The 22,046-nt window shown below is 45.8% G+C and overlaps 1 protein-coding gene across 1 annotated transcript in view; it reads left to right on the plus strand.

Annotated features, from left to right (window-relative positions):
* Nucleotides 1–21,205, plus strand: part of ARHGAP8 (Rho GTPase activating protein 8) — a 176,651-nt gene extending 155,446 nt beyond the window's left edge. The window contains 5 exon segments of the mRNA XM_068191965.1: nt 11,068–11,157; nt 11,812–11,940; nt 14,409–14,512; nt 21,015–21,039; nt 21,042–21,205. Coding sequence (XP_068048066.1) covers nt 11,068–11,157; nt 11,812–11,940; nt 14,409–14,512; nt 21,015–21,039; nt 21,042–21,205 — 512 coding nt within the window.
* The last annotated feature ends 841 nt before the right edge of the window (nt 21,206–22,046 follow it).

A 22,046-nucleotide genomic window follows, 5' to 3' on the forward strand; every position in this document is an offset into this window, starting at 1 on the left:
CGGCTTGAAGCGGCGCTCCGGAGCGCTGCGCTGCCGCTCTACTGAGCTGTGCGTGAATTAGCCGCTTCTTCGCCTCCGAGAGGCAGAGATCGCGGTTGCTTGGAAGAGGCGAAGAACGAAGCCGCAAAGAAGCGGGCTGGTGTGCAAAGCCTTCCGACTGCTGGAGGACGGTGGCTGCCGCTCTCCTGCCTCTTGAATTCACTCTCGGCAAGCGAATGGAAAGCGTTCCAGGACAACTTGCCTGGGTTTTGACTTGGTCCTGATGCCTCCCACCTTGGCAAGTCTTGCTCGTCGCCAGAGGCTCCGAGATGCACAGAAGACGGTGGCAGCTGCTGAAAAGAAGGGCAGCGGTGAGTTTGTCGACAAGTAAGAACATAGGCAGCTGACTGTGCATGGGAAGGAGCAGCTGCCTGGTTTTGGCAATTGCCTTCACAGCGCCCAGAAGCCCGGTGCTCTGCTGCTTTGTTTTTCCCAGTCAGTCAATTGCACACTAGTGAAGCTGAGCCAGGCTCTTCAGCTTTGCTGCTTTTGAGCATCTGTGCTCCACTTATGCTCTGTGACATCTCTCGAGGTTGTTTGCCTCGCCCAGGCTGGAAAGTGCCCGCTAGTACCTAGAGCTGGGCAGGAGAGGGCAGAGAGCACTTCCATCTGACAGCAGGTTGCAGATTGCCTCGGAAAGAGCCGTGTCCTTGGAATGTGCAGCAAATCCTCGTTCTTTGCACACCGCGGTTAGTGTGCAGTGCAGGTCCACTCTCCCCTTGCCAAATGGAGTGGGAAAGCTTTTCGCTAAGATAGAGACGACTAGAGAGGCAGAAGCGCGGCTCCGGAGCTATCCGGAGGAAAGTGCCGCTTCCCGGCGTCTTTCGGCTTGAAGCGGCGCTCCGGAGCGCTGCGCTGCCGCTCTACTGAGCTGTGCGCGAATTAGCCGCTTCTTCGCCTCCGAGAGGCAGAGATCGCGGTTGCTTGGAAGAGGCGAAGAACGAAGCCGCAAAGAAGCGGGCTGGTGTGCGAAGCCTTCCGACTGCTGGAGGACGGTGGCTGCCGCTCTCCTGCCTCTTGAATTCACTCTCGGCAAGCGAATGGAAAGCGTTCCAGGACAACTTGCCTGGGTTTTGACTTGGTCCTGATGCGTCCCACCTTGGCAAGTCTTGCTCGTCGCCAGAGGCTCCGAGATGCACAGAAGACGGTGGCAGCTGCTGAAAAGAAGGGCAGCGGTGAGTTTGTCGACAAGCAAGAACATAGGCAGCTGCCTGTGCTTGGGAAGGAGCAGCTGCCTGGTTTTGGCAATTGCCTTCACAGCGCCCAGAAGCCCGGTGCTCTGCTGCTTTGTTTTTCCCAGTCAGTCAATTGCACACTAGTGAAGCTGAGCCAGGCTCTTCAGCTTTGCTGCTTTTGAGCATCTGTGCTCCACTTATGCTCTGTGACATCTCTGGAGGTTGTTTGCCTCGCCCAGGCTGGAAAGTGCCCGCTAGTACCTAGAGCTGGGCAGGAGAGGGCAGAGAGCACTTCCATCTGACAGCAGGTTGCAGATTGCCTCGGAAAGAGCCGTGTCCTTGGAATGTGCAGCAAATCCTCGTTCTTTGCACACCGCGGTTAGTGTGCAGTGCAGGTCCACTCTCCCCTTGCCAAATGGAGTGGGAAAGCTTTTCGCTAAGATAGAGACGACTAGAGAGGCAGAAGCGCGGCTCCGGAGCTATCCGGAGGAAAGTGCCGCTTCCCGGCATCTTTCGGCTTGAAGCGGCGCTCCGGAGCGCTGCGCTGCCGCTCTACTGAGCTGTGCGCGAATTAGCCGCTTCTTCGCCTCCGAGAGGCAGAGATCGCGGTTGCTTGGAAGAGGCGAAGAACGAAGCCGCAAAGAAGCGGGCTGGTGTGCAAAGCCTTCTGTCTGCTGGAGGACGGTGGCTGCCGCTCTCCTGCCTCTTGAATTCACTCTCGGCAAGCGAATGGAAAGCGTTCCAGGACAACTTGCCTGCGTTTTGACTTGGTCCTGATGCCTCCCACCTTGGCAAGTCTTGCTCGTCGCCAGAGGCTCCGAGATGCACAGAAGACGGTGGCAGCTGCTGAAAAGAAGGGCAGCGGTGAGTTTGTCGACAAGCAAGAACATAGGCAGCTGCCTGTGCTTGGGAAGGAGCAGCTGCCTGGTTTTGGCAATTGCCTTCACAGCGCCCAGAAGCCCGGTGCTCTGCTGCTTTGTTTTTCCCAGTCAGTCAATTGCACACTAGTGAAGCTGAGCCAGGCTCTTCAGCTTTGCTGCTTTTGAGCATCTGTGCTCCACTTATGCCCTGTGATATCTCTCGAGGTTGTTTGCCTCGGCCAGGCTGGAAAGTGCCCGCTAGTACCTAGAGCTGGGCAGGAGAGGGCAGAGAGCACTTCCATCTGACAGCAGGTTGCAGATTGCCTCGGAAAGAGCCGTGTCCTTGGAATGCGCAGCAAATCCTCGTTCTTTGCACACCGCGGTTAGTGTGCAGTGCAGGTCCACTCTCCCCTTGCCAAATGGAGTGGGAAAGCTTTTCGCTAAGATAGAGACGACTAGAGAGGCAGAAGCGCGGCTCCGGAGCTATCCGGAGGAAAGTGCCGCTTCCCGGCATCTTTCGGCATAAGAAGCGTTCCGGAGCGCTCCGCTGCTGCTATACTGAGCTGTGCGCGAATTAGCCGCTTCTTCGCCTCCGAGAGGCAGAGATCGCGGTTGCTTGGAAGAGGCGAAGAACGAAGCCGCAAAGAAGCGGGCTTGTGTGCGAAGCCTTCTGTCTGCTTGAGGACGGTGGCTGCCGCTCTCCTGCCTCTTGAATTCACTCTCGGCAAGCGAATGGAAAGCGTTCCAGGACAACTTGCCTGGCTTTTTACTTGGTCCTGATGCCTCCCACCTTGGCAAGTCTTGCTCGTCGCCAGAGGCTGCGAGATGCACAGAAGACGGTGGCAGCTGCTGAAAAGAAGGGCAGCGGTGAGTTTGTCGACAAGCAAGAACATAGGCAGCTGCCTGTGCTTGGGAAGGAGCAGCTGCCTGGTTTTGGCAATTGCCTTCACAGCGCCCAGAAGCCCGGTGCTCTGCTGCTTTGTTTTTCCCAGTCAGTCAATTGCACACTAGTGAAGCTGAGCCAGGCTCTTCAGCTTTGCTGCTTTTGAGCATCTGTGCTCCACTTATGCCCTGTGACATCTCTCGAGGTTGTTTGCCTCGCCCAGGCTGGCAAGTGTCCGCTAGTACCTAGAGCTGGGCAGGAGAGGGCAGAGAGCACTTCCATCTGACAGCAGGTTGCAGATTGCCTCGGAAAGAGCCGTGTCCTTGGAATGTGCAGCAAATCCTCGTTCTTTGCACACCGCGGTTAGTGTGCAGTGCAGGTCCACTCTCCCCTTGCCAAATGGAGTGGGAAAGCTTTTCGCTAAGATAGAGACGACTAGAGAGGCAGAAGCGCGGCTCCGGAGCTATCCGGAGGAAAGTGCCGCTTCCTGGCGTCTTTCGGCAGAAGAGGCGCTCCGGAGCGCTGCGCTGCCGCTCTACTGAGCTGTGCGTGAATTAGCCGCTTCTTCGCCTCCGAGAGGCAGAGATCGCGGTTGCTTGGAAGAGGCGAAGAACGAAGCCGCAAAGAAGCGGGCTGGTGTGCGAAGCCTTCCGACTGCTGGAGGACGGTGGCTGCCGCTCTCCTGCCTCTTGAATTCACTCTCGGCAAGCGAATGGAAAGCGTTCCAGGACAACTTGCCTGGGTTTTTACTTGGTCCTGATGCCTCCCACCTTGGCAAGTCTTGCTCGTCGCCAGAGGCTCCGAGATGCACAGAAGATGGTGGCAGCTGCTGAAAAGAAGGGCAGCGGTGAGTTTGTCGACAAGCAAGAACATAGTAAGCTGCCTGTGCTTGGGAAGGAGCAGCTGCCTGGTTTTGGCAATTGCCTTCACAGCGCCCAGAAGCCCGGTGCTCTGCTGCTTTGTTTTTCCCAGTCAGTCAATTGCACACTAGTGAAGCTGAGCCAGGCTCTTCAGCTTTGCTGCTTTTGAGCATCTGTGCTCCACTTATGCCCTGTGACATCTCTCGAGGTTGTTTGCCTCGCCCAGGCTGGCAAGTGTCCGCTAGTACCTAGAGCTGGGCAGGAGAGGGCAGAGAGCACTTCCATCTGACAGCAGGTTGCAGATTGCCTCGGAAAGAGCCGTGTCCTTGGAATGTGCAGCAAATCCTCGTTCTTTGCACACCGCGGTTAGTGTGCAGTGCAGGTCCACTCTCCCCTTGCCAAATGGAGTGGGAAAGCTTTTCGCTAAGATAGAGACGACTAGAGAGGCAGAAGCGCGGCTCCGGAGCTATCCGGAGGAAAGTGCCGCTTCCCGGCGTCTTTCGGCTTGAAGCGGCGCTCCGGAGCGCTCCGCTGCCGCTCTACTGAGCTGTGCGCGAATTAGCCGCTTCTTCGCCTCCGAGAGGCAGAGATCGCGGTTGCTTGGAAGAGGCGAAGAACGAAGCCGCAAAGAAGCGGGCTGGTGTGTGAAGCCTTCCGACTGCTGGAGGACGGTGGCTGCCGCTCTCCTGCCTCTTGAATTCACTCTCGGCAAGCGAATGGAAAGCGTTCTAGGACAACTTGCCTGGGTTTTGACTTGGTCCTGATGCCTCCCACCTTGGCAAGTCTTGCTCGTCGCCAGAGGCTCCGAGATGCACAGAAGACGGTGGCAGCTGCTGAAAAGAAGGGCAGCGGTGAGTTTGTCGACAAGCAAGAACATAGGCAGCTGCCTGTGCTTGGGAAGGAGCAGCTGCCTGGTTTTGGCAATTGCCTTCACAGCGCCCAGAAGCCCGGTGCTCTGCTGCTTTGTTTTTCCCAGTCAGTCAATTGCACACTAGTGAAGCTGAGCCAGGCTCTTCAGCTTTGCTGCTTTTGAGCATCTGTGCTCCACTTATGCTCTGTGACATCTCTCGAGGTTGTTTGCCTCGCCCAGGCTGGCAAGTGCCCGCTAGTACCTAGAGCTGGGCAGGAGAGGGCAGAGAGCCCTTCCATCTGACAGCAGGTTGCAGATTGCCTCGGAAAGAGCCGTGTCCTTGGAATTTGCAGCAAATCCTCTTTCTTTGCAAACCGCGGTTAGTGTGCAGTGCAGGTACGCTCTCCCCTTGCCAAATGGAGTGGGAAAGCTTTTCACTAAGATAGAGACGACTAGAGAAGCAGAAGCGCGGCTCCGGAGCTATCCGGAGGAAAGTGCCGCTTCCCGGCGTCTTTCGGCAGAAGAAGCGTTCCGGAGCGCTCCGCTGCTGCTATACTGAGCTGTGCGCGAATTAGCCGCTTCTTCGCCTCCGAGAGGCAGAGATCGCGGTTGCTTGGAAGAGGCGAAGAACGAAGCCGCAAAGAAGCGGGCTGGTGTGCGAAGCCTTCCGACTGCTGGAGGACGGTGGCTGCCGCTCTCCTGCCTCTTGAATTCACTCTCGGCAAGCGAATGGAAAGCGTTCCAGGACAACTTGCCTGGCTTTTTACTTGGTCCTGATGCCTCCCACCTTGGCAAGTCTTGCTCGTCGCCAGAGGCTCCGAGATGCACAGAAGACGGTGGCAGCTGCTGAAAAGAAGGGCAGCGGTGAGTTTGTCGACCAAGCAAGAACATAGGCAGCTGCCTGTGCTTGGGAAGGAGCAGCTGCCTGGTTTTGGCAATTGCCTTCACAGCGCCCAGAAGCCCGGTGCTCTGCTGCTTTGTTTTTCCCAGTCAGTCAATTGCACACTAGTGAAGCTGAGCCAGGCTCTTCAGCTTTGCTGCTTTTGAGCATCTGTGCTCCACTTATGCCCTGTGACATCTCTCGAGGTTGTTTGCCTCGCCCAGGCTGGCAAGTGTCCGCTAGTACCTAGAGCTGGGCAGGAGAGGGCAGAGAGCACTTCCATCTGACAGCAGGTTGCAGATTGCCTCGGAAAGAGCCGTGTCCTTGGAATTTGCAGCAAATCCTCTTTCTTTGCAAACCGCGGTTAGTGTGCAGTGCAGGTACGCTCTCCCCTTGCCAAATGGAGTGGAAAGCTTTTCACTAAGATAGAGACGACTAGAGAAGCAGAAGCGCGGCTCCGGAGCTATCCGGAGGAAAGTGCCGCTTCCCGGCGTCTTTCGGCTTGAAGCGGCGCTCCGGAGCGCTGCGCTGCCGCTCTACTGAGCTGTGCGCGAATTAGCCGCTTCTTCGCCTCCGAGAGGCAGAGATCGCGGTTGCTTGGAAGAGGCGAAGAACGAAGCCGCAAAGAAGCGGGCTTGTGTGCGAAGCCTTCTGACTGCTGGAGGACGGTGGCTGCCGCTCTCCTGCCTCTTGAATTCACTCTCGGCAAGCGAATGGAAAGCGTTCCAGGACAACTTGCCTGGCTTTTTACTTGGTCCTGATGCCTCCCACCTTGGCAAGTCTTGCTCGTTGCCAGAGGCTCCGAGATGCACAGAAGACGGTGGCAGCTGCTGAAAAGAAGGGCAGCGGGTGAGTTTGTCGACAAGCAAGAACATAGGCAGCTGACTGTGCTTGGGAAGGAGCAGCTGCATGGTTTTGGCAATTGCCTTCACGGCGCCCAGAAGCCCGGTGCTCTGCTGCTTTGTTTTTCCCAGTCAGTCAATTGCACACTAGTGAAGCTGAGCCAGGCTCTTCAGCTTTGCTGCTTTTGAGCATCTGTGCTCCACTTATGCCCTGTGACATCTCTCGAGGTTGTTTGCCTCGCCCAGGCTGGCAAGTGTCCGCTAGTACCTAGAGCTGGGCAGGAGAGGGCAGAGAGCACTTCCATCTGACAGCAGGTTGCAGATTGCCTCGGAAAGAGCCGTGTCCTTGGAATGTGCAGCAAATCCTCGTTCTTTGCACACCGCGGTTAGTGTGCAGTGCAGGTCCACTCTCCCCTTGCCAAATGGAGTGGGAAAGCTTTTCGCTAAGATAGAGACGACTAGAGAGGCAGAAGCGCGGCTCCGGAGCTATCCGGAGGAAAGTGCCGCTTCCTGGCGTCTTTCGGCAGAAGAGGCGCTCCGGAGCGCTGCGCTGCCGCTCTACTGAGCTGTGCGTGAATTAGCCGCTTCTTCGCCTCCGAGAGGCAGAGATCGCGGTTGCTTGGAAGAGGCGAAGAACGAAGCCGCAAAGAAGCGGGCTGGTGTGCGAAGCCTTCCGACTGCTGGAGGACGGTGGCTGCCGCTCTCCTGCCTCTTGAATTCACTCTCGGCAAGCGAATGGAAAGCGTTCCAGGACAACTTGCCTGGCTTTTTACTTGGTCCTGATGCCTCCCACCTTGGCAAGTCTTGCTCGTCGCCAGAGGCTCCGAGATGCACAGAAGATGGTGGCAGCTGGCTGAAAAGAAGGGCAGCAGTGAGGTTGTTGACAGGCAAGCACATAGGCAGCTGACTGTGCATGGGAAGGAGCAGCTGCCTGGTTTTGGCAATGAAACGAATTCATCTCGTGTCTGTTATTGCTGATGGATAGGCCCCCGAGCTGGTCACTTACTGGGATGTTGTATTTGGTGCGGTAGAGGGTCCTCATGGCCACGCTATAGCCACACAAGCAGCACTTGTCCATGTCCCCAGCCACTAGGCTGTTCAGGCAAAAGAAGCAGAACATCCCACTAAGACCTGTGGGACAGTGAGACATTTTTGGAAATGAAACTATTTTTGAGAAAGTGGCTGTGCACATTGAGTTGAAATTATGGAGAAGGTGGTGTAGTGACTGGGCATTATTGGGCAGGAGATGAAATCCCTGCTGGGCTCGGATATTGATCGTTGAATGGGCTTGGGGACCCCACGGGCAGGAGCTGAACTGTTGCAGAGTTGGAGCCAAGACCAAGATCCTGCCCTTTGAAGCTGGAGAAGCGTACAGCTGGAGCTGGAAGAGCAGAGCTGGCAGTGAAATAAAGCTTGTGGGCTAAGAGCTGGAATCACTGGGGCTGGGCAAGGGGATTTGGCGGGCTGCAGCTGTAATCACTGCAGGGCTGGGAAAGGGACTGCGCAGGGAATAGGAACCAAAGGGCTGACAAATACACTCTGGGCTTCGTGCGCTGAAATCACTGTAGGCCTGTGACATGGAGACTGGGGCTGGCTATCGGGACTGAGACTAGAACAGGATGTGTAGTGCGGAATTTTGGACTCTAACCACGCGCCTGTAAAACGCGGCGATGCAGTGACACTGCCTTGGTTTGTGATGGCACCCCTGGGGCTGGAGCCAAAATCACGGTGGGGCTGGGAAATGGACTGCGGGTCTGGGATCGTGAGTGAAAATGGAAATGAAATTCTATTGCTGAGAACGGGGCTGTGGACATCAAACTCAAATGATGCAGGGTCTGGCACAGTGACTGGGGACTCTGGGGTGGGAGCTGAAATCATTGCTGGGCTGGGATACTGAGGGTCGGATGGGCTTGGGGACCCACGGGCAGGAGCTGAACTGTTGCAGAGCTGGAGCCAAGACCAAGATCCTGCCCTTTGAAGCCGGAGAAGCGTACAGCTGGAGCTGGAAGAGCAGAGCTGGCAGTGAAATAAAGCTTGTGGGCTAAGAGCTGGAATCACTGGGGCTGGGCAAGGGGATTTGGAGGGCTGCAGCTGTAATCACTGCAGGGCTGGGAAAGGGACTGCACAGGGCATAGGAACCAAAGGGCAGACAAATACACTCTGGGCTTCGTGCGCTGAAATCACTGTAGGCCTGTGACATGGATGCTGGGGCTGGCTAATGTGACTGAGACTAGAACAGGATGTGTTGTGTGGAATTTTGGACTCTAACCGTGCGCCTGTAAAACCCCACAATGCAGGGATAGTGCCTTGGTTTGTGATGGCACCCCTGGGGCTGGAGCCAAAATCACGGTGGGGCTGGGAAATGGACTGCGGGTCTGAGATCGTGAGTGAAAATGGAAATGAAATTCTACTGCTGAGAACGGGGCTGTGCACATTGAGTTGAAATTACGGAGAAGGTGGCATAGTGACTGGGCATTATTGGGCAGGAGCTGAAATCACTGCTGGGCTGGGATACTGATGGTTGCATGGGCTTAGTGACCAACGGGTGGGAGCTGAACTGTTGCAGAGCTGGAATCAAGACCAAGATCCTGCCCTTTGAAGCAGGAAAGCTAATATCTAAGCAGGAAAGTTAATATCACTATGGGCATTTAAGAAGAAACAGTGACAATTAAAATATGCTATCAACTCAGCAGTCCTTGTATTAGAAATAAATCAGTTCCGATTTAAAAAAGAATCTTACTAGAACTAGGAAATTGTGAATATTCTCAGTTCAGTCAGAGAGAAAAAGAGAAGGTTTTCTAACCAGACGAGAGCCTGGGAGACAGTTGGGAAAGAATGTAAATAATTATCTAATCTATCTTGTTGTTCACATTGTTTATAGATAGGTTCTGCCACCGTGCGTCATTCACTGCACACCAATGGAGTGAGTGTTTTTACTCTAAGACCAATGAAATTAGTCCGCACGATGTTCTCTATAAATATAGCGGTGTATTTGAAATAAATGGGAGTTCATTCTCTTTGCCTTTGATTTGGAGTCATTTTCGTTCCCGTCCTGCTCTACAGCGACAGGAAATCTGAAAGAAGATGTCTTGGTTTAGACATGTTATGGGATTGGAAACCACTTCAATATCAGGATGGACACTTTGTAAGACTTAGCAGGACCTCAGTTGTAAGAAACATTTCCAAACTCAATTTGGGACAGAAGGGATTCAGATGCTCACTCTTTGCCATTTCTCTTCTGAAAGCAGGCAAATTAACAAAGGTTTTTGATGCCAGCAACCCTCAAATCAAGGATGATTGAAAGAAAAAGAATGTAATTTTCTTGACTGCCTTTCTTTGACAAGTTTCCAGCAATGTGACAGTATGCATTGCTTTAATTTATCTTTATCAGTTTTGATTTAGTGTGTCTTTTTTATGGGACAACTGATGGGGGCAAGTAGGAGGGGAGCTAAGCATTTTTAGCAACAGTAAATAAATGCAGTGTGTGACACAGTTGTGTCATGGCACTGTGAAATTTTGTCTGCTCTGGTGAAAACCATCTTATTTCAATGTGGAATGAAGTGCCTGCTTGTTTTCATTTATGATTATGATTTTACTATTCAATTCAACAGGCAGGGCATATATTCCTAGGAAGTAACTAGGAGCTGTATTTAGCTGAACTCCCATCAAACCTCTAAATCTAGTCAGTGAAGCACTTTCAAGCAGAGCTTGGGATCCTTGGCAAAAGTCCCTGAAACTTGTCTATGAAAATGTACTTCAGTGGTATGCTATCAGTTCTTTTAGTATACTGACCTAAATTCACGTGAAAAAATACTAAAATGATGGGTTCATTAAGAAATTTTGATTTTTTTTACTGATTTTTCATATATGAAATACATCTGCAATGTGAGTGAATTTGCAAGAATGAGTATCCTTCATTGATGTATGACTCATTTATTTGAGAACGAAGTAAAAATTCTTCATCATGCAAACAAACCCACTAGTACTTCAGTTGAAATGCTCAAATGTTTCAGTCTGGCTACCTACCTGCATGAAAAAAAAAATCTATCTGATCTTCCTCGCTCATATATAGAAACATACAGTAGTGCCTCCAAGGCTGTGGGTAGTCTGCCAGCTTTCTCAAAACTGCAAATTTATGTTTTGTCAGATCAGAACAGGGTAATATTTTAGATTACTCTGCTTCCAGTAGGAATTTCCAATTCAGACAACATGTGAATGAAATTACATTATGTGCTGGATGTCAGGAACAGCACAAACTGGAAAGAAGGAAAGGGAGAGGTGAATGAGAGTTTTACCAAACTCAAAAAGCAAGAAGTACCACAAGTCTCAAGAAAAGTAGCAGTTCTTGTTTGCATCCTATTTTGTATAATCATTGAGATAAATAATTTACCTTGAAAACTGAGGTCCATTGAGATCATTTTTCAAAATTTTTCTTCTCTAGATGAAGTCTGAAGTCAGATTTCAGTTAGTCCACAATGTTAGATAGACATCTTTTAGAAGATTGATGATAAATAATTCAGAACTGCCTCAAGACTAGAATCAGATATTTCAAAATATTGTGGACAGGCAGTGTTGAGTCCCAATGGCTTCCAGAGTGGTGGAAGGAGCAATGGTCTGCACCAAAATACCTTAAAACAGTTTCTTTTTAAAATTTGTTTTATAGTTGTTTAATTTTTAGATTATTTTTCAGGACTACTAGTAGAGGGCCTCTTCAGGAGATCAGCCAGCATCCAGACTACCAAAGATGTGAAGAAACTCTACAACCAGGGTAAGCTGTCATCATACCATTGCCAGTAGCAATGTGAATGCTTTGTTCATCCTGGTTTTGTTGGTGAAGCAGAAATGCAATTTCTTGCAATTAATTAATCAAAGCCATTTCTACCATAAAATAATAAGAGCACAAGTAGAGAAACCTGAGACACAGCAATAGGGACTTAGTGCTTACTGAATAGCAAGTCATTTCTTGAGGTCACACCAGAGCTGTAATAAAATCTGTAACAGCTAATGAGGTTTGAGTCAAAAAAGATCTATTTTTTCAAAAAAAAAGGTAAGAAAGTATTGAGTCTATGCACTTTACTGTAGTTACAGAGTACAGAGGCCCTGTGTCATCTTGCCTACTGTTATGGCAAAGAAATAGAATTTTACCTAATAATTTATGAAATATAATGAAGTAACTTTGAAAGTCACTGACTTCCCTGTGAAGTCATTTTATTAATTGCCTTTATGGGGAGAACCTCTTTTAGGAAAATTAATAAAACTCTTTGCAAATGAAAAACGCAAAAATAAAATATCAGGAGTTGCCAGCAGCAGAAGGCCAAGAGATTTTCTGTTCAAAATGTTGTGTGAAACAGTTTTCAAGGAGTAGTTTGAAGAAAAAGTAAAACATATCATTGAACGCCCATTTTGCTTCTTCTCTTTTTAGGCAAGTCTGTTAATTTTGATGATTATCATGATATCCATATTTCTGATGTTATCCTGAAGACTTTCCTTAGGGAACCCCCTCAGCCATTGCTAACATCTGACTGATGTGATCATATCCTTGAAATCACCAGTGAGAGTGTGTGTGTGTGTGTGCGCACGCATGTGTGTATGTTTGTATATATGTTTGTTTGGTTTTGTTTGCGTTTTGTTTTTGTTAGTGTTTTTTGGTTTGGTTTGGTTTTTTCAGTGCAACAATTCCCATAAGATAGCATGCTGGGGAATAAAGGATCTAAAGCTATGAATTATAAAACTTTAGTTATGTAGCCTTTGTCAGGGAGTTTATAATGCCAGTTTATAATGCCCTTTAATGCATGGGGCTGGAGCACCTGAGATAGTAGAATATCTGGGAGTTAGTACCTACTTATAGAGAATGAGATTCTTCCATGCAGGCTATAGCCAAGCTGTCAGGGAATCCAGAGGGCTTCCAGTCACAAGCATGCATTTTCCACATCAAGGATTCATCTGTTCACACAATATCTCAGGGCATTCTGAAGAACAGGTGTACTCACAGGAAGGTGGTGGAAATTGAGGGATTAAGGATTGTCACTCAGAACTGGAAAAAACTGGGGAAATTTGGAAAATGAATGTATAAATGTTAATTTTTACTGAATTAATCTTGTCCTGACTTTCTAGATGTGATATTTTTACTTTGTGAGAGAGTAAAAAATGAGAATAAGTCTGAAAATAATCCAAGGGCAGTGCATTGTCTAGGAACACCAGAAGGTTTTGCCTGGCAAAGTGCCTGTAAAACATTCATCCCATGTAATTGTTTACCTGTGTTTTCAGTTTTGACAAAATATTTTGAAAAGTGGAGTTTAAAAGAATTGCTCCTTGGGCTTTCTTGTGTGCATGCAGTGTGATGCCTGCTGTATTTTACTGATGCTGTGGTGATATCCCAATTTTAAAAGATCTTAAGCTTGAGAGCCAAGCTGGACCACAGCAAGGTACCTTCATGGTGAATACAGTGCACATGGCAGCTTTGAGGAGGTGTGATCACAGACAGCTGTCTTGGGATGATTTGAAAATTCTCATTCTGTCTTCTGGAAGTGTGTGTATGTGTGTGTGTCTCTGTGTGTGTCTGTGTGTGATGTATCTATTACATTTCTTAACGTGAAAACCCAGAAATGCAGTATTTCTGCTGTACAGGAGTTTGAAGTGATAGTAAAACTTTTCTCTTTACTATCTCATTTGAAATTTTTTAAGTGTTATTGATGGGAGCTGCAAAATAAATTAGCTGAGTGACAGACATAAAAATTAATAAAACCTTGAAGTTTATAAAAAGATTATAAAGCTATCTATAAAAGTATATGTACGTGTACATATATATATACTATGCATAAGTGTATATAAGTATATAAGCATAAAAGAGTATAAGTTTATAAACTTATAATAAATGTATAAATATAATAAATATAATAAACTTACAAAGACTTTATAAACTTATATTAAAAGTTTTTAAACATAAAGAAGTTTATAAAATTTTCATGACCTTTGGTCATGCAAACTGCAAGCAAAATTTCTTTTACCCAGGATTGCTACAAATCCCACATTATTTAATCTGCAGAAGGTTGACAAAAATACTTACTGGGACACAGACTAGTGTATTTTATGGGAACTGATAGTTTAGCAGTAGGTAAAATGTCACCATAGTTTATCACAATAAAGCTTCATGCATTTAATTCCGTGCCTTAAGAACACTTAACATGCTGCAGTTTTGTGCATGTGCACATATCCATGTGCAGAACTCTCAGGGAGAGAAAGAGAAGTGCAACAGATGCAGAAAAAGTATCAGCAAAAATGGTCTGCTTTAGGTTAGGCAGGATTGGCATAGTCAGATCTTTCTCCAAATTGGTGTTAAACTCATAGGTCTAAAATAATTACAGTATCCCAGGGGAAAAAAAAAAGAGTAACTTGGTACACTATTTGAAATGTGTGTGTCAGTGTAATTCTCACCTGGACTGTCTAGATGATGGAAGAAACTTGGGGTCCAGTTCTGGTTTTGCCCATCTGTAGAAATGAACCTGCATAGGTTCACCTCTAGAAAGTTCTCAGCCACTCAGATGGCCACCTCATAAATATTTTTGTCAAGACAAAAGAATTTCCTGCAGAGTGACAAAAGTGGGGCGGGGGGGGGGGGGGGGGGGGGGGGAGAGCTAGTAGAATACCAAAATAGCATTTTGAACAGGACTGTGTCTCAGCAAGAATAAAATCAGAGAATAAAAAGTAGATGTCACAATTCAGTGCATAGAAAGACAAGGAGATTCAAATCAAGACCTTTCCTGTGTTGAAAAATAATTTATGGTGTTTTGCTGCATTGAGAAAATACTCTGGTTATTAGTCTTAGCCAGATACGTGATAATATAAAATATGACAAAGGCATTCAAAGGAATAACCCTCACTATCACTGTGGTCGTGGTTAGTAGAACTGAATTTTGTGGTCAGTTTCACAGATAAAGTAATTCCAGCAGATATAAATAGGGTATTATTTCTTAGTAATACTGTGATGTTTCAGAGTTAAGAATGACTTTGACATTGCAGGTGTGGAGAGCTGTTCATGAGACACCAGATGAAAACAAATCATTCAAGGACTTCCTGAACACAATTATGTTGTTCTAAAATATCTGATATGCTTTCTCCATGTGGTGAGTATGGGCAAAATTCTCAAAGCAGTTTTATTTCTAAATCTGTTCTTGCAAATTCAAAATTTCACATCTCCACAGAAGACAAAACAGAGTAGTTTAAATAGTCTGGTGAGGTGGTTATGCAGTACTTGTCCAAGGACCAAACTTAGGATCCAAAACCCTCCAGCTGATACGAGTCAGTGCTAAGCCGCAGTCTGGCTGTCCCTTCACCATGAAATTCTTAAGATGTCATGAAAACTACTGTGCACATTTAAATGAACTGTACTGGCACTGGTATATTTACAAGTCCTGTTCTTCCACACCACATTTACAACATTTGGGGTTTTTTAATTTAATTTTGTGGAGGTTTCTTCCCATTTTGGAGTGAAAACATGAAAATAGTGGTGGTATCATTTTAGGTGCCAGAGAAAACATAGGTGAAATCACCTGTTTTCTGTGAAGCATAAATCTTGGGCAACTAAAACACCAAATAAATTAGTGTTATTTTAGAAAATTATATAATATTAATAAGTTTTAGAACAACCATCAGAAAAACATTTCATATTAAATCTTTAAAATAGCATTTTCCTGTTGAAAATAGCTATTTATTACTAGTGTTAAATGAAAAACTTAGAATGAAAGGATTTTGCAAAAATTTTTTTATGTTTCAGGATAAATTAAATAACATGTTGTCTGTCCTACTTTTTGATTTGCTGATTTCTTTTAACCCATTTCTGGAAAACCTGTGAGCGTGAGGGTTTGGGGAACATCAGCTATGAATAGTCCTACATTCAGCCTTATGGCATAGTTTGGCTGTGCAGAAAAAGACAGTCACAGGGTTGTACATTTCCCTTCCTTCTACCTTATCCAATGCATCACCTTTTTCACACTGCAGTTTTCAAACCTAGGTGCCTAAAATGAAGAGTCATGGTGTAGCTGATACCTAAAGCAAGTGATCTCTCCTTCAAAAGCCCTAAGAGCCCACCACAGCAGTCATGTCTGGGGAACCATACTGATTTTCACCTGTGAGGTAATTGGCATTCAGTAGCTCTTCTTGGGCTACAGTCATGTTGGCCATATTTTAGCCAACCATGTATTTCAGAAACAAGTGCATTTAATCCCTTTTTCTGTCAAAATACTAGCAAAAAGCAAGATTAAAGGATAAACACATCACTATAACCAGTAATTGCTATAATACCCACATGTTCATTTACTGTTGCCTAGCTGAACTCTAAAGCTATTAAGGAAATCCTCATGTCATTTACTATTATTTTAGCAACTGATATCTCTCCTCAGTGTTATGAATTGTGTGACTTTGTTCCAGTAATAGATACATCATCTTAATGCACATCTTAAGAGCTGAGCACTAGATGTGTTAATGAGGTGTGCAAAATTACCACACAGTATTTTCTGTAATTAGGCAACAGAATATAGCATTCTTTTTGGGTAGGCCTTATTATGTCAAGCACAGCATCAAGTGATACTAGTGCTCACGTCTGCAATTTTTGCTGATCCATAGGTTTTCTTCCTTAATGTCTCAGGGAATATTTGCATTTGGAAAGGTCAAGAGAACATGAAACATTCTCATAGCTAGAAACTTCTATTCATTGCAGATTGGTGTGCTGCACAAGCTTCCACAATTTATACTTTAACACTAATCCTAGTTTTTACCTGCAGACATCAACCTTCTGCCTTATATATAAAAGGCAATTTAATTCTTCCATGAGTTAAGTCTTGAGTAGTGCAAGAGGTACTTGTAGCAATTTCATGAAGTGGGATGAATTGTAATCACTAGATAGAGGTTTTGAACACTCCAAGTTTGATACAGGCTTGTAAAAGAAGAAAAAAAAAATCCGTATTTTCTCTGCAGTCTCAACCACCTTGCTTCCTTCTAGTCCAAGAATGCTGCAGCAAGACAGCACAACTTGTACAAAAGTAACAGACTTGAATTTTAAAAACAGGTCCAACTTCTTTGACTTTAGATTAGTAGTGATTTTACCAGTAATGTGTTGTAGATGTCAGCGAACCCAATGGGAAGAATGATGATGTCTGACTTATTTCAGAAGGCTGAATGATTTCTTTATTATAATTATGCTATGATACATTAATATACTATATAAAAGAGGATACTAAAAACTACATGCTACTTTCTCTAACTCCCATATCTAACTAACTCACAACTTGTGACCCTGTTCTTGAGTCCAGACACAGGTGGATCTCATTGGCCATCAGGCCCAAACAATCCACCGTGATCCAACCAGGCATTCGCTCTAGGTAAACAATTCTCCTAACATTCCACAAGAGAAAAACAAGGAGCAGAAATAGAAATTGTTTTCTCTTTCACTTCTCTCTGTGCACCTTTATAAAAATCCTGAGAGAGAGAGAAATGTGCTTGCCACAGTAATGAGCCCAGTGGTGAAAGGTATAAATCAGCCAGCCCATCTCTACTTTACAGTCCATCTAGCTACTAAAGAAGGATTTGTGGGGTCTTCTTGAAGCTGGAGTGGACTGAGGTCCCATGGCAGAAATGGGCAACCAGGAGCAAGAGGGAAAACAAAGACCTGTTTTCACAAGCTGGTCCCTGAATAATGCCTGTGAAGCACATCTGTGCTTGCTCAGCTGATTAGAGGAGAGATGAGTGTGCACAAGTGCTCGTGTTGTACATTTCACTGGCAGTGGAGTGTATTTATCAATTACATAAAGGGCTCAAAGAAGTCTCCTTGCAAAGAAGATGACTTGGCAAAGCACTCTGAGATCTACAGGCATCCAGTTCTGAAGCCAAAAATCATTTAGCAGAAAACTATGATTGTCTTTTTCCATGACAGTTTAAGGCTAAAGAAGCAAGAGAGTCCATAGAGGCTTACATTTTCGCTACCTGATGCTGAGTTCTGTCCCGGCAATCATGCCTGGTGTGGGGGTAGGATGGATGACTTTCCTGGAAGAACCATTGCAAAAACTTGCTGAATTCAAATTGTCAAACCTGGAGCAACTAGAAAATGGACAAGGTTTGGGGCCCATGGGCTGTGCTTCAGATCTGTAACCAAAGGAGCAAATTTAAAACCAAATGCAAGCTGTAATAAATTGCTCTGAATTATTGTTTTGTCTCAGCCACTTGTCCAATTGAAAAGTGTCATTACCTTCAGTAAAGCTTGGAGGTGGCTGGAGCTGATGGGGCATGTTGGGAAGGATCAGATGACTAAGCCTCATAGAGCAGATGCAAGTAGTTGGCACATCCGCAAAGTGGCTGACAGTGGGTGGTAGAAACTTAAATTTCACTCAGTTTGTGGGGGTGTTTTAATATTTAGTAATTTTCTTTTGAAAGTGTTTTGCAGAGTTCCTTTGAGCACCTTACTTAGAAACCAAAGAGATGGTGATGTTGCTATATTTTGAAAATGTAGTAGTAATTGGCTGTTTCTACCCTCTGTATTTTGCAGTTTAAGTTCATTAGGTAGTGTAGTGCCTGCTTCACTCCTGTGGTATCCATGAATCACAGAATTATCAAGGTAAAAGAGACCTTCAGGATCAAGTCCCACCATCAACCCAGCATCACCATAATCACCTCTAAACCATGTCCCAAGTGCCACATTCACACACCTCTGGAATGATTTCAGAGATGGTGACTCCACCATCTCCCTGGGCAACTTATTCAAGAGTCTGACCACTCTTTCAGTGAAAACTTATTTTCTAACTGTCACAGCTTGAGGCCATTTTTTCTAGTCCTTTTGCTTGAGACATGGCAGAAGAGCCTGACCCACCCCTGTCCCTGGCTGCACCTTCCTGTCAGGGAGTTGTAGAAAGTGAGAAGGTCACCTCTAAGCCTCCTTTTCTCCAGACTGGAGCCCCCCAAGCTCCCTCAACTGCTTCTGGTACTCCGACCCTTCCTCAGCATCATTCTCTTCTCTGGACACGCTACAGCCACTCAATGTCTTTCTTGTCATGAGGGCCAGAACTGCCCTTAGGACTCAAGGTGTGGCCCCAGCAGTGTCAGCACAAGGGACAGTCACTGCCCTGGCCCTGCTGCCACACCATGGCTGGCACAGCCCAGGTGCCATTGGCCTCTTTCCCACCTGGACACACCTGGGCTCATATCCAGCTACAGTAGCACACCATTTTCCCTGTTTTCCAGCCCTTCTGCCCCAGCCTGGAGCTGCAGGAGGTTGGTCTGACCCAAGGGCAGGACCCAGCACTTGGTCTTGTTGAACTTCAGACCACCGGCCTCAGCCCATCTCTGTGCAGAGCCTTCCTGCCCTGCAAGAGATCAACATTCCTGCCTAATTTAGTGTCTTCTCTGAACAGATCAAGAGTGAACAGAATCTCCTCATGCAGATAATCAATAAAGATATTAAACAGGACCTTCCTCAATACTGAGCCCTGGGGACACCACTTGTGACCAGCCACCAAATGAATCCACAAATGTGCTGGGATGAAAGTATATGGTATCAAAAATCATCACATTTTCCTAGGAGGAGCTGGATATTTATTCTGGGATAGTGAATGTGTATGTTTTGCATTTGGTGATGTGGTGCCAAAACTTCAGTGTTTGTTCGCAATTATGATTTTTGCAATCCACAAGTTTTATCTTTATAAATTACTTTCTTACAATATAGGCTGTCATTGCTTAATGATTTTTCTTTATATGTTTCAGTGAAAGGGGGAAAAAACCCAACAAAGTGGAGCTGTGTTGTACTTTGTAGTGACCCTTTCTTGTGATGTTCAGATGATTGATTCAAGGACATGGTTTAGGTCTTTGGAAAATTCTATTTTCCAAAGCTCATCAAATTGACAGCATGTATTTTCAGTTGAAACAGAGATGACAGTTACTAACTTGAGTTAGTGAGGGAATCAAAGAAGGAGTCAAGGGGGTTAGTTCCAAATGCTGGATGTGAATGCACGCATAATTCTCAGCTAGAATGTAGATTGGATGTAGTTGTTCAGAGGGTAGCCCATGAAGAGGTTGCCTAACTGCATGCTGTCCTTACAGGATCTAGTGCTGGAAGAACACATCAGCTGCTTGTGGTGGTGTAGATGGAGTAGATATGTTCATATTGTTTGAGAAAGAAATCTGTCACTGAGAGTAGGGAGGGGGTTGAGGTGGTAGGAAGCCTGATCCCTTTGGCAGGGGATGAAGCCAGTACCACTAGTGTGGCAAGGTTTGCTTGCTTACAGCTTTTGGTGAGCTGGTGAAGATTGTTGTGCAGATTTGGATTCAGCTGCACACTTTCTTTTTGCATCTGCTAAGGAAAGGATTGCTATGTATTTTGGAATGAAGCAACGTTGCCATATTTCCCTTGAGCTCCTAAGTCACCCCCATCAATGACTCACAGATATGGCTTAATGAAGCTCTGCCTCAGCTGATAAAATCACTGTACCATTTTATCTTCAGAATTTTCTCTTAAGAGGAAAAAATTGTCATGTGGGTATTTTTGTTGATCATTTCAATGTTGACTGTCTTCTTGAAATGTTTACATAATTCAGGCAGGTGGGAAGACATGGTTTAATCTTGGAGTTGGGAACATTCTTTCAAATAGTTAACCTGAAGACAAAAAATTAGATCTAGCTCTACAGCAAGTCACAATGTTATTGCTTTGAGCTGAAACATTGGCCTTCCAAAGCAGCAGCTGGATTAAAATGTATGTTTTAAGTAGTGCTTGGAGAAGCTCCTCTATACAACTTGTAGAGTGGAAGGTGTCAGGAGCACTCCCAAAAACTGAGTGAATGCAACTGCAACAGGTTTTGCTCCTTCCAGCCTCCAGGACTATACCACACGCTCTTGTGCCATTCCAGACTACCTGCCCTGTGTACACTTTAGGTGCACTTTCTTGGGATACAGAGCTTTCTTAGCTATAGAAAGCACAGTGTGATGGGCTGTAGCTCTCATGATATTTTAGAGACTTTCCACTGAAAGAAACACCAAAAAATAACTTGTCCTTGATCCCCGGTGTACAATATTACAGAGTAAATGCAGCCTGTATAAGCCACCAAAGGCCAGAATGCAGCCCCAAACTTGTCATATTTCTTAGTATACAAACACCAGGTCATTGTCCAGCTACCTTCAAGGTAATACCTAGTTCTGTGTCTCCTTGTTAACAGAGTGCTCATTGTTCTTATCATTTTCCCTCATCAGTTATTTTAGTTCTAGCTTAGCTTTTGCTACAGTGCTGTGGTATAAACAACTCTTGTTTGAGCTGATCACATCTGAAGCAGATTAAATTTCTTTATGCTTATTTTTCTCCACCCCAGCAGAGATAACAATAGATTCTATGATAGAAGGATTGAAAACAATGAATTTTCTAGGCTAAGGAAAACATTCAGCCTTTTTGCTTGATCTGCTGTTATATTCAAAGGACACAGCCTTCCAGTCCTCCCATAGCTCTTACCCACCTCGTCAGCCCTGAGGTTAAGAAACCAGTGATGTATCCATGGCCAGGGTCTTCTCCCCTCATTGGTTCCTCCTCAATTCAGGATCATGTCTTGTCTCTTGGTTCCTGTCTGCATACACCTATTCATGTTTATGTTTTGCCAGGTTTCACAGGAGAGCATCTATAACAGAAGGACAGCCTGGCCTATGTCATTGGTTTGAATTTGATCTGGCCATTGAAAGGAACCGCCTCCCTTAGTGCTCTGGTACCCGTGAATCTCCTCACTGAACTGCTGATAGATTTCTACACAAATATATTCAACTCCCAAACAGTGCCTGCTGAGATCTTACCTTAATATTCTCAGAAGGGAAAATGGGATAAGACTGCCTGAGGAAAAAGTCTCTTGGATGGGACCACTATGTTTAGAGCTCTCCTGGGAAAAAAGTTTTCAACACAGAGTAAAGTTTATATATCTTTCCAAATACCAAAGATGTTGGGAGAGGACTGGTGCCCCGTATATTGCCATCACACGGGGAGAATATGAACATGAACATTCAAGGACCAATAGCTCAAAGTGAACCCCCTTACTAAACTTGAGCAGCTGACAAAAACTGAAATGTTAAAAACACCCATGACACTACATGCCAGTCTGTCACTTCTTTGTGGATCTGTAGACTTTATTATGTGACATTATTTTCTGCATGGGCAGAGGTAATTTGTGGACCATTCCTGAATGTACATATTTTTGTTTTTTATTTTCTACCTTTTATTTGAATACAAGTTTATTAGGAATTACCCTATTAAGTTTATAAATGTGGAATCAATTTTTAAGATATGACTGTTTTTGAACTATTTTTCCGTATACTTAAGTATCTTCTTTTACACAAAGAGGTGCGGGCAGTTGTGGCACATCAGGTTGACAAGTACCATGAAGAATAAAATGTTTCCTGTGTAATTTGAATTGTGCAGACGGCTAACTAATAATGCTTCCAAATATCTAATAATTGCAGTTAATTACTGTAGCTGCACATGCAAAGTGTGTCAAAGTTTTTTCTTATAAATTCGAATGAGGATAAACAATCCTCTAAATTCTTGGTATTTTTCTCCAAATTCTTGGAATTTTAATCAGTGGAGTTATATTGGTGAGTGCATAATACAGAATACAGACTAACTTTGAGTACCCCCAATGTTTGGAC

Source organism: Anomalospiza imberbis, chromosome 5, assembly GCF_031753505.1.
Source record: "Anomalospiza imberbis isolate Cuckoo-Finch-1a 21T00152 chromosome 5, ASM3175350v1, whole genome shotgun sequence".
Lineage (NCBI taxonomy): Eukaryota > Metazoa > Chordata > Aves > Passeriformes > Viduidae > Anomalospiza > Anomalospiza imberbis.